The sequence below is a fragment of the Pan troglodytes genome, chromosome 5 (assembly GCF_028858775.2).
Source record: "Pan troglodytes isolate AG18354 chromosome 5, NHGRI_mPanTro3-v2.0_pri, whole genome shotgun sequence".
NCBI classification, from domain to species: domain Eukaryota; kingdom Metazoa; phylum Chordata; class Mammalia; order Primates; family Hominidae; genus Pan; species Pan troglodytes.
Genome location: NC_072403.2, coordinates 155,330,936 through 155,343,502, shown reverse-complemented (window position 1 = coordinate 155,343,502; position 12,567 = coordinate 155,330,936). Strand labels below are relative to the sequence as shown.

The following is a 12,567-nucleotide window of genomic DNA, read 5'->3' as shown; positions in this document are numbered from 1 at the left end:
CTTTTTCTTCTCCCTTTTCAAAATTGATATCATTTTTAAAGATAGCATGAGTTTAACTTAGAAAACCAACGGTCAACTAACAGTTTATTAAAATGGTAAGAACACTCAGTAAATTGTCTATTTTCCTTCTTTTTTCGCTATCCAACAGTAAAAGTTACCTATTTTCAAGATATAAGTATAGAAAAAAATCAACAGCTTTCCTTAATTGGATCTCAAAATTGGTCTTCTCCTAGCCTTACTCCATTAGATAGAATAATAGAATGATGCTGAATAATCTGTCAATAGTGACCATCTTTATACTGTTTTTGAACTTAATGGAAATCATTCCAGTTTTACTATTAAGTATATTTGCTTTTGATTTCAAATACTCTTTTTTTATATATTTTTTTTAAGAGACAGGGTCTTATTCTGTCACTCAGACTGGAGTACAGTGGCATGATCATAGCTCACTGTGGCCTTGAACTCTGGGGCTCAAGCAATCCTCTTGGTGGTTTTAAAAATTTTTGTAGAGACGGGAGTCTTGCTATATTCCCCAGGCTGGTCTTGAACTCCTGCCTCAAGCAATCTTCCTGCCTTGGCCTCCAAAAGCATCGGGATTACAGAAGTGAGCTATCATACCTGACTCAAATATTATTTTATTATATAAAAATGTATTTTTTATTTCTAGTAAGAGGTTTTATCCATAATAAATGTTGTTTTATTGAATGTCTTTTCAGCAACACTGAAGATAATGTTTTTTATCTTATTAGCTTATTAATGTTATGGATTACCAAAATAGCTTTTCTAGTTTTAACCCTCCTTACATTCTTAAACCTTAATTAATCATAGTGTTGGAGAATAATTAAAAATTTGGAGAAAAATTTCTATCTCAGATAGACATTATTGAACACCTGGCTTTACCACTTGACCTGAAGTTATTTAATTTTTCTGTGTCTTAGTCTCCTCACCTGGAAAATGAAGAATACTAGTACGTATTTCCTAGGATTATTTTAAGAATTCAATGAGATACATTCTGAAAAATACCTACATCAAACTAGCACATGGAAAAAGTATTAGCTGCTATTATTATTGTAATATACTTCTGGATTTCATTTTGCACTTTTGACTTTTAAATATCCATTATACATTATATTACATGCATATGTAATACATATAATACATTAATACATATATGTTGCATATATATTATATATATATATATAAATTAAAGCCTTTATTAGTTTACCTCAGTTTTCAGTTGATTCTCTTCAGAGGTCTGGCTTATTAATTATAATACACGTAAATAATATACTTTGTGTCTTTGCCAATAGTTAAAAACCTTACTTCTTTTTTTTGGGGGGGCAGGGGGGTCTCACTCCCTCGCCCAGGATGAAGTGCAGTAGCACAATCACAGCTCATTGCAGCCTTGACTTCCCAGGCTCAGGTGATTTTCTCACCTCAGCCTTCCAATTAGCTGGGACTACAGGCATGTGCCGCATGCCCAGCTAATTTTTGTATTTTTTGTAGAGATAGGGTCTCTCCCTATGTTTCCCAGGCTGGTCTTGAACTCCTGGGCTCGTGCAATCCACCCACCTCAGCCTCCCAAGGTGCTGGGATTACAGGCCTTAGCCATTTGTTTCTTCTTGACTTACTATGATGGCTAGACTTTCACAACATATTAAACAATGATGACAATAGGCTTGATGGAAATGTTTCTAGGGTTCAATCATGGAGCATGAAGTTGGTTATTGAGATGAAACAGAAAAACTTATATAGAAAATGTCTACTGAGTGCCTTGTATGAGTAAAGAGACATGAAAGGGCACAAGATAGTTTTTGACTTTTGAGAGGAGGCTTAAAATGTAACTGAGGAATAAAACTCCAATTCAAGGTAGCACATGTAGGTTGTAAATGAAAGTACAGATAATGATTACTATAGTTCAGAAAAGAAACACTATCATGGCTGTTGTGGCTGTAGTATAATTTTTACAGTTCTTCAGTGTACAAAATCAAGTATTTATGTTAAAATAACCATTACAATTATGTATCACCACTTGCAAAATAACGAATATCTTGCTATATACAGATTATGGTGAAATTTTACTAATTGGAGCACCTTGATTTATACAGTATATAGGATTGGTCTTGAGCTGAAATTTATTTTTGTATAACTTAAAAATTTTTTTAAGATTTTATGTTGATATTTAAATTACTTCAGAGAATAAACTTTATTCTCTGAATAAATTTTATTTTATGTTGATATTTTATGTTGATATTTTATGTTGATATTTAAATTACTTCAGAGAATAAACTTTATTCTCTGAATAAAGCTCTGAATAAAGCATTCCAAATGCTTAATGTCAATGTCAAATTAATCTTTTCTCTACAATAAAGAAGGGTCTCAGAGAATCTGGTAAGTAACTTCTGGCCCTATGTATTTAAGAATTAAATTGAATATTGCACATACATATTGCCTATCAATTACTGTGTCCCCAATTAAAAAAAAAATTTTAAAGCTACTTCAAAGGATGTGTCTCAAATTTTAATGAATGAGTTTACAGTCAGTCAACATTAATTTAGTACCCATTATTTTCCGAGTTTGACATAAAAAACTGCAAAATAGAAATCCTTAAAGAGTATAAATTCTAATATGAGACCAAAGATATTCGTGTTGGGATAATAAAGATATAAAAAACCGTAAGATACCTTATGGCATACGTAAGTCCATGATTTAGTAATAGTTATGATTAAAATTACTAACAATTGCACTAATACATGTTCCTAATTCTATAATAAGGACTGGAATGAATACATTTAAGTATTTGTAGAACTATAAGGAGCTAATTCATCAAATGAGAATCTATACCAACAATGCCCGGGTATTATAAGGACCAAAATATTGAAATATGCAGACCAAAATGGCCTGCAGTAATGGAATAACATTAGAGAATGCATTAAAATTAAAACACATTGTGAGTTTTGTATTCTAAAGAGTTAAAAAAAAAACAATAATTGGAATTCAACTTATAGAAAGGTAATTACAACTAAAGTACTTCAATATAGTGGCAAAGTTTCTGGAAGACTCCAAGTTTTAATACTGAAACCAAGAAGGAGCTTCTGCTAGTGAAGAAGTTGTTGGTTTAACAGAGTTTAATTTGTTAAAAAATGAGGCACTCAAATTTAATAGGTTTGTTAGTGTTATCTGGAACAAAAAGACAAGCAAAGCACCATTTTTTTAGAGCATTCATTAGTATAACATTTTTATATGTCATCTTACCTATTCATAGAGTTACCATGTTGCAGGTCCTGTTCAGTAGGTCGAAAGAACTCAGCCATATTGTCTAGAAGTCTACTAAAACCTCGGTTTAAACAGGTATTCAAAACTGTACTAAAATCTGGGCTATATAAAGTAAGAAGTATAAGTTACTTTTTAGATTCTGAATGGAAGAGAAAACAAATTCAGTAATAACGTGGTTACCTTTGAAAGCCACCAACATTTCTAGTCATAATCTAATACTGTAAAATATATCAAGAAATCAATCTTTAAAAAGTATTTAAAAATGAGCTTATTTAGCACAACATAATGAGAATATTCGTCCACTTCAGATTTTTTTATACTAGTCAGCACTTTGTACAATGAATTTAAAAAAAAATATCAGTACTAGTACTACTAATTTTGAGGAAACTCTTAAATTTCCTTATAGTCATAGATTGGTTGGCTTTACATCCTCTAGCATATTTCAGTGAGACAGAAAATATTATTGTGTACAGATGAGGAAATGATACTTGAGGGATGAAGAAGCTTGACTAAAGGCATGGGATTAGTAAATTGGGGAGCTCAAATATGAGACCAGGGTTTTTTGATCTTAATTATACTCTCTTAGTTCCTCACAAAACTCTTTAATATAAAGAATAATATATAAAGATGCCAAGAAAGCTAGAAAATATCTAGTTATGTTCAAATTTCTTGACTACAGTGTGCATGTGTATGTGTGTATCTTTCTATCTACCTACCTTTTCTCCTTAGTCATCTCTATTTTAAAAGCATTTTAACGGCTTTATTGAAGTAGGACTTAGAGGGCATAAAATTCACCCATTTTAAATGCACAAGTCAATGATTTTGAGTAAATTTGCATAGTTGTGCAACTATCGCTACAATCCAATTTTAGAACATTTTCATCACCCACTAGGCCCATTTCCAGCCAATTCTCATCTCACTCTTAGCCCCAGGTAACCATTAATCTACTTTTGGTCTATATAGTTTTCTGGACATTTCATAGAAACAGTCATACATATGTGGTCTTTTGTGTCTGGCTTCTTTCACTTAGCATGTTTTGAAGGTTCTTCTATGCTGTAGCATGTATCAGTGGTTTGCTCCCCTTTTTTGCTACATAGGGCTCCATTATATGAATACATCAGATTTTATCCTTTTGTTAGTTAATAGAAATCTGGACTGTTTCCACTTTTTGGCTATTGTGAATAATGCTGTTATGAAAAATCTGAACAAGTTTTTGTCTAGAGATGTTTTCATTCTTTTTGGTAGATACCTAGGAGTGGAATTGCTGGGTTGCACAGTAATTTGGGCTGAACTTTATTCTTTTAAAGGTAATATGGTAAGGTTCCAAGAAGAAAAATGATTAAGGGGATGAAAGTTGACGAAATGGAAACTGAAGAAAAGATCATCATAGTACCTACCTCCTAGGGTTACTGTAAGGTTTAAGTGAGTTAAGATAGATAAAGCAGTATAGAACAGTGCTTGCTGCATAAGCACTCAAAAATGTTAGTTTTTATTCTTATTATTGAATTGAATTCATTTAGGCCAATGAAAGAAATGAGAAATAGGTGAGCTTGCTTCCTATTTCACACACATAAAAATAGAAGCAAAGAGAACTTCCACATACTTGTCCCACCCATCTACCCACTTACATGCATCTGACCTATCCTCAGCCATCCCTACCTGACTCCTAAACTATTTTACTGTGTATTGAATCTCATTCCTTTCTCCTATTCAAAGTACTTTGTTCTTAAAATTAATGATGCTTTTCTACATCAATTTTTCCCTCTATCAATTCAGTAAATACTTATTGAGCATCTACTACATGCAAGGCACTGTTCTAAGAGCTGAAGATACATTGGTGAGCTAAACAGACAAAAATTACTCGTCTCATGGAGTTTAGTAGAAAGGTGTATATAAAAAAATGTTAAAGTCAAAATCTCCTGGCTCCCACATTCCCCTTAAATACTGTCTATTTCTCAGAATCTCTCAAAGCAAAATGTTGCAACAGTTGTCTGTGCTTGGTCTCTGCTAAACTCTAATTCTTTTGAATTAGCTTATCTCCACTGCTCCTCTGAAACTTCTCAACAAGATCAATCAACAACTCCATCTAATGTTATTTCTCTGTCTTTATCTCCTTTGGCCTTTCAGGAGCATTAGACCCAATCAATCACAGTCTCCTTGAAACATTTCTTCAATTGTCTTCCAAAATACCTCATTCTTTTGGTGTTTCTTTTCTTTCACTGGCAGCTCCTACTCAGTCTCCTTTGCTGGCTCTTCCCCTGATCCCAAACTCTAAATGTTGGAGTGCTCTATGACTCAGTTGTCTTCTAGTCTCTATCTGTTCCTATTCCCACGTCTTTAAATACCATATACAAAGTGATGACTCCCAACATTATATTTGTAAACTAACTTGAATTCCAGACTTGCATATTCAATTGCCAATAGGCATATCCACTTGGATATGCTTAACACTGCCAAAATGTAAATGGCAGTTCCTATTTCCTCAAATGCTCAGCCCCAATACCTAGGAGTCATCCTTGCCTTCTCTTTCATAACCCACACTAAATAATTCCACAAGTACTACTGGTTCAACCTTAAAAATAAATCTATTATTTAGCCACTTGTTATTGCCACCACTGCTACCACCCAGTTCAAACTGCAACTGTCTCTTGATTAGACTACTTCAACTCTTGAAATTGCTTCCCTCCTTCTATTCTTATCTCTTTATAGTCAGCTTACCATAGAGCAATGAGATCTTTTATAAACACAGATGATGTCACTGCCCTGCTTAAAATTCTCCAATGGCTTCCCATACATTAAGAATAAAAAACAAATTTCTTATCATGGACTACAAGGTTCAACATACTCTGGAGTTTCCATCTATCTCTCCAATCTCACCTCCTTGCTATTCCTTGAACAGGCCAAGCATTAGGATCACTGCAACTGTTCTTCTGCCTTGAACTGTATTCTTCTGGGTTATAAGGTTCACTTCCACAGTATATTCAGGTCTCTGCTCAAATGACATCTCCTCAAAGAGGCCTTTTCTGACCAACCTATTACAAACAGCATCCCTGGTCACTCTCTAACCCCTTACCCTGCTTTGTGTTTCATCAACAAAGTTATACATACTTGACATTACATCAAATTTATTAGTTGATTATTTTTCTCTCCCACTAACATACACATTCCAGTAGGGATGAAGACCTAGCATTTAGAACAGTACCTAATATACCACAGACAGCCAATACATAGTTGATGAATAATTCAATGAGATAAATGAATTAAGTGAATGAACAAATTATTTCTATCTATGAAGTGTAGAAATTTCAATCCAGACAAGCTCCTGAGGGTGGAGGACTAGGGCTATACACATTTGGCTTTAACTACTAGCATAGTAATGTAATGGGAGTATAAAACATTGCCTGGGAGGCAGTTGCCAATGAAGAAAGAACAAATACCTGGGAAACACTGATGGCTTTTTTTGTTTTGTTTTGTTTGTTTGAGACAGGATCTTACTCTGTTGCCCAGGCTGGAGTACAGTGGTGCAATCACGGCTCACCATAGCCTCAACCTGCCAGGGCTCAGGTGATCCTTCCACCTCAGCCTCCCGAGTAACTGGGACCACAGGTGTGCACCACCATGCCTGGCTAATTTTTTTTCTTTTGTTTAAGATGGGGTTTTTGCCATGTTACCCAGGCTGGTCTTGAACTCCTAGGCTCAAGCAATCTACCCGCCTCAGCCACTCAAAGTGCTGGGATTACAAGCATGAGCCACTGCACCAGGTTGGAAACATTGATGTTTAAAGGAAAGACAGAGATAGAAAAATCTAAGAAATGATTTGAGAGGTGGGAGAAAAATATAGATTATACTGTCATGAAAGTCATGTGAGCAAAGAATTTCAAGAAAGGCAGTGTCAAATATCAGAGAAAGGTCAAGTAAGATGAACATTACAGGTTCATTGGATATGGCAAAAGATCACTGATGACCTTCTCCAGAGCTTCATGAAATGATGGGGTGGAAATCTGAATAAGAAAAAAGTGGACAATCCTACTGAGGAAAAACAAAAGACTGGAACTCGATGAATTCAGATAGTAGAGTTAGTAGCTGAGTTACCCTAAGAAATCCCTGCTTCCCTCCAGTTTGAGTAGGAAATCTTATCTAAAGGCTGGGGAACAGAGTCAAAAATTTAATTTTAATATAATATTATACCGACCATGTTGTTCAAGAAAAACTAAAAAATAGTCTCAAGTGCATTCAACATACACACATATTTTTCCTGTTACATGAAGTATACATACCTTTCCAACATGTCTCTAGTTTCATTGAGAAGTTTAATAGTGGTAATGTCTCGAGGAGAAAGTCCACAGGCCTATAGAATTAAAATGTCACACTTAAGGTTTTCAAACATTAGCACAGGGTTATGATGAAACTAATCACATTCATAAATAAAGAGTTTAGGAAATCTAAGTCTATGTTCTATCAACAATAAAAAAAGTTAGACCCTCCCCCACCAAAATAAAAACCTGTAATGGTTTATGTGTGCAAATAAGTAGAATTTAAGACATGAGTAAAAGTAAAATTATACTTAGTAAGAGCTCTGTTTATCTGGCCCTTCTTGGATAGATTTCTAGTATAGTCAGACAAAGAAGAAATAGGTTTTGAGTTTGCAGAGGTCTGGGTTTTTTTTTTTTTTTGAGATGGAGTCTCGCTCTGTTGCCCAGGCTGGAGTGCAATGGCATGATCTTGGCTCCCTGAAACCTCTGCCTCCGAGGTTCAAGTGATTCTCCTGCCTCAATCTCCTGAGTAGCTGGGATTACAAGCGTGCGCCACCACGACCGGCTAATTTTGTATTTTTATTTGTATTTTTAGTAGAGACAGGGTTTCACCATATTGGTCAGACTGGTCTCGAACTCCTGACCTCGTGATCCGCCTGCCTCGGCCTCCCAAAGTGCTGGGATTACAGGCGTGCACCACCACACCCGGCCTTTTTTTTAAATTTAATTTTATTATTATTATTTTTTTGAGAAAGGGTCTCACTCTGTCATCCAGACTGGAGTGCAGTGGCATGATCATAGCTTAGGCAACCTCGAACTCCTGGGCTCAAGTGATCCTCCTGCCTCAGCTTCCTAAGTAGTAGTTAGGACTACAGGCATGGGCCACCATACTAATTTTTCATTTTTTTTTTTTTGTAGGGGTAGGGTCTTGTTATGTTTCCCAGGCTGGTCTCGAACTCCTGGCCTCAAGCCATCCTCTTGCCTTGGCCTCCCAAAGCATTTTTTTTTTAAGAGACAGATCGGTGTTGCCCAGTCTGGAGTGCAATGGTGCAACCATAGCACACCACGGACTTGAACTGCTGAGCTTAAAAAATCCTTCCTCCTCAGCCTCCTGAGTAGCTGGGACTATAGCCATGCACCACTATGCCCATCTGACTGATTTTTTTAATTTTAATTTTTAGAGACAGGATCTCGCTATGTTGCCCAGGCTGGTCCTGAACTCCTGGACTCAAGTGATCCTCCCCGTCAACCTCCTATGCTTTTTTCTTTTATCAGTAAGAGATTTTATCAGGATATGTGTGTGTCTTTTTTCATCAATCTAGTCTGAGACTCTATGTGTCCTTTCAATCTTAAATTTCAGGTTTTAATTCAGTTCAGTAAGATCTGGTCCATCATTTCTCTCTTCATCTGTCCTTTTGTTTTCTTTTTGGTCCTGTTTTGAATTTTGAAAACTGTAAATTACTTTAGAGTCCTAAAAAGATTTCTTAATACTCTTATTGCGTCTCCTTGAGATTCTATTTTGTAAGTTGTCTCCTGTTTCATTAATTCTGTTCCATCTGTTCTGTTTGATCAGTTTAGTCTCTATCTTTCAAGTTACAGGGTTTCCTTAAATGGGATGCAACTTTTTTTTTGGCCTACTCATGAATGTAGGATCTCTCAGCACCCAAACAGGTTCATCTTTGTCTCTGGCAATGGGAAATCCTGCAGGCAATGAAAACAAGGCATTCTGTTCTAACATGGCCTCTCTGCTGAGGTATGGCATAGGGGGCCTCTCTGTTCTAAGGCTTTTCCAGTTGTCAAGTAAGAGCTGTTCTCCCAATTACAAAGAATGAGTGCAAACCAGCAGACAAACGAAAAACTACTAATTTAGGAAATGAGCCATAACCTGCAATCTGGCATTTTTATTATTTTTAATCAATGAATAACTTACGTAACAACTACCCAGGACACACCAGTGTTTAGCAACACTATAGTTGATAATTTTTGGATTAGACATTGTTTTTCAAGTGGATGACTATAACCTCCTCAGTCCATTTTTGTACTTTCATCATTAACTTTTTTAAAAAGCAAAGGTGATTGTGTTATTGGACTGGTTAAAATCTACCTTTCTTTGTCTACAAATTGGAGTTCAGACTCCTTATCTTGGCATATAAAGCTCTTTATAATCTTGCCCTGACCTTCAGCTCTATGTTCTGCTACTTGATCTGATACAAAAATACGCTGCAGCCCACCAATTGAATTTGTATCTTCAGTTCCCCAGGTGTAATGAACATGTCTTACACATTTTACATCTCCAGAATACATCACAGTATCTACTGTCACATACCTGATAATAAAAATGTACTGAATATCTAAAATTGTTAAGTGCTTCTTACTAGAAATCACTCATAATGGCTGTTTTTCTAAATTAATGGCTTTTACTTCAATTATTGAAATATATGCTTTTCAATCACTTACCTTTCAAGAGACTCAGAAATCAAAATTTCAAGAGAGTAAAATTTTAAAAGAATAGAGTAACTGGTTTGGTTAAATGGTTATGAATTAAGCACCTGCACTGCTAATGGAGTTTCTTCATCTGGCATCATATAATGGCATAATAAAGGTTTGGATCCATCTTTATTAATCCAAGAAGAAGACTTATGCTGCTCAACGAGATTTCTGATTTCTTTTAGTTTTTGCTCCAAGTCCAAAAGGGACAAAGAATGTTTAAGAGAAACACTAGAAACAGAGAAAAGGGAATTGGGATAAATAGAAACTATACAACACATCCTATATACACTCTTTTCTTAACAGGCTACTATCTAAAATCCTGTTTCTTCTGCTTACACCTGTAACTGCTGACTGGAATAGAATGGATTACGAAATCAGCCACTAGTTAAGGGCCATTACTACAGAGCCAAGAAAAGTATTTCTCTGGATTCCATAAGAGAATTCCTACTGTAATTATAGATATTACTAGTATAAATGGGAGGTAAAAGCCTCAGAGGCAGATTTTAAAGTAGGTCTTTTATCTCATGACCCAGATATTTCTGATTTGTATGAAATCAATCAATTAACAATGAAACATTAAAACTTTCCCCTCTGTATAAAAAAAAAGATAAAGAAAATGGATCCCACAATGCAATATCCTAGGATGGTATCTGATTATATTACAAAGAGTTTCACAAATCACCGTTTGTCAAGTCACTGGTTACACTAGAACAATTCTAATTTTCTTTCACTCATTAGAATCAAGAAGTCAGAAAAGTCAAAGAAAAATGCCTTACCTTCCTAAAATCTTCTGCACAGCTTGTTTAATGACAGTGATCAATTCTGTCAGGCCTATTAAAGAAAAAACAAACCTAAAAGCCTTGCTTAGTTTAAAAATTCCTCAATAATAAAAATAAATGAATTAAAATTAGTATAAAAGTCACAAATAAGAATCTTACCATCTCCAAGTAGGTGCTGAATACTTGATAAATACTGCTGTTGGACATCTGGGGGAGCAAGAATTGTCTGTATAAAACAGAAATACAGTTCAATTATCCAAGTTTTAAACTGGTAAATAAGAAATGTTTTCAATATAACTTTGGCTGAGATTTTTCAAGATCTGAAATGACGGGAAAAATAGTAATTTTTAACATACCAAAAATTCTAGTTTCAACATATAAAAATTATTCATAATACTAAAAGTTCACAATCACATGAAATATAAAAATATTTATTTCATAGAAATTGTTATCAGGATAAATAAGTTAAACTTTGAACCTCCTGAGGGAAAGAACAATGTCTATTTAAGTCTATTAAACTTACAGTGCCATTTTTGCCAACTGCTGCATTATCCAGGTAAATATATCCACCAATTATGTTTAACTGGACCCGCAAAAGAACAACCAGCATACAGGTACTGTATACAGCCACAATACTTCTTGTGAAACCTTCACAGAGAAAAGAAAACAATTTGGTACTGTGATTAATACAAATGTGTAAAATCATGAACCATCCTAAGGTTATTTTTTCATAAGATGACTTTTAAAAACATATTTACAACTGTTTCTAGTATAAAAATATATCAACTCAAAATATTTCAGTCTCTCCTCACAATTGTTTAATAAAAATTAGGTATGATCCCTTAATTGAAACAATAACCAATTAAATATATTAGGTGAAAGAGGTATATACTATTAGCTTAGAAAGGAAAACAAGGAAAAGTCTGGGAAGCACAAAGAATTGTAGCTTCAGAACTCTTAGTTGTCAATGGAGCTATTTTCAAGTAAGAGAAGAAGGCTGAGTGTGGAAGAACTCAAGCCTTCAATGGCAGCCCGAGGAGGATGAGCCTGTTTAAGGACTACAGGAAAGTACAGAAAGACTGGGGAAGCCTGGTAAGACAGGCCTCCCAGTAGCTTAGGACAGGGTGTTCAAAACAGAGGAGAGAGTGAAGGTGTTGACTGCTGCCGAGAGTCCTAGCAGAAGGAAAATGTCCAGCAGATCTGGTAACACAGAAGTTGTTACTGACGCTTGAGAGACCTGCTTAGGTGAAGACACAGGTGTGGAAGCCAGGCTGCAGGGCTGTAGTGCATCAAAGCGTGAGGGAGTGAAGAGAAGAAAGGGAATGTAGAAATCTTGGTCATAAGGATTATAAGAAAGCATAGGCTAGGCACGGTGGCTCATGCCTGTAATCCCAGCACTTTGGGAGGCCGAGGCGGGCGGATCACAAGGTCAAGAGATTAAGACCATCCTGGCCAACATGGTAAAACCCTGTCTCTACCAAAAATACAAAAATTAGCTGGGCATGGCAGCATGCACCTGTAGAGCCAGCTACTCGGGAGGCTAAGGCAAGAGAATCACTTGAACCCAGGAGGCGGAGGTTGCAGTGAGTCAAGATTGCACCACTGAACTCTACCCTGGCAACAGAGCAAGACTCCATCTCCCGTCACCCCCCAGAAAAGGAAGTATAAAAGCTGAAAGGAACTACAGGGAACTAGAAAGGTTTGTTTTCAAATAGGCAAGGCTTAGCTGAAATTGGATCCCTTTCTTACACCTTATATAAAAATTAATT

The 12,567-nt window shown here is 35.6% G+C and overlaps 1 protein-coding gene across 2 annotated transcripts in view; it reads right to left on the bottom strand.

Annotated features, from left to right (window-relative positions):
* The window catches only part of PEX3 (peroxisomal biogenesis factor 3), a 38,609-nt gene that overhangs the window by 7,010 nt on the left and 19,032 nt on the right, over positions 1-12,567 (bottom strand). Inside the window, exons 5-10 of one of the 2 annotated variants that reach the window (XM_518776.9) lie at positions 11,322-11,446; positions 10,958-11,024; positions 10,796-10,850; positions 10,079-10,247; positions 7,554-7,624; positions 3,256-3,378 (exon numbers count right to left, since the gene is read on the bottom strand). In XM_518776.9, coding sequence (XP_518776.1) covers positions 3,256-3,378; positions 7,554-7,624; positions 10,079-10,247; positions 10,796-10,850; positions 10,958-11,024; positions 11,322-11,446 — 610 coding nt within the window. The other variant, XM_016956412.4, reaches the window with a different exon arrangement.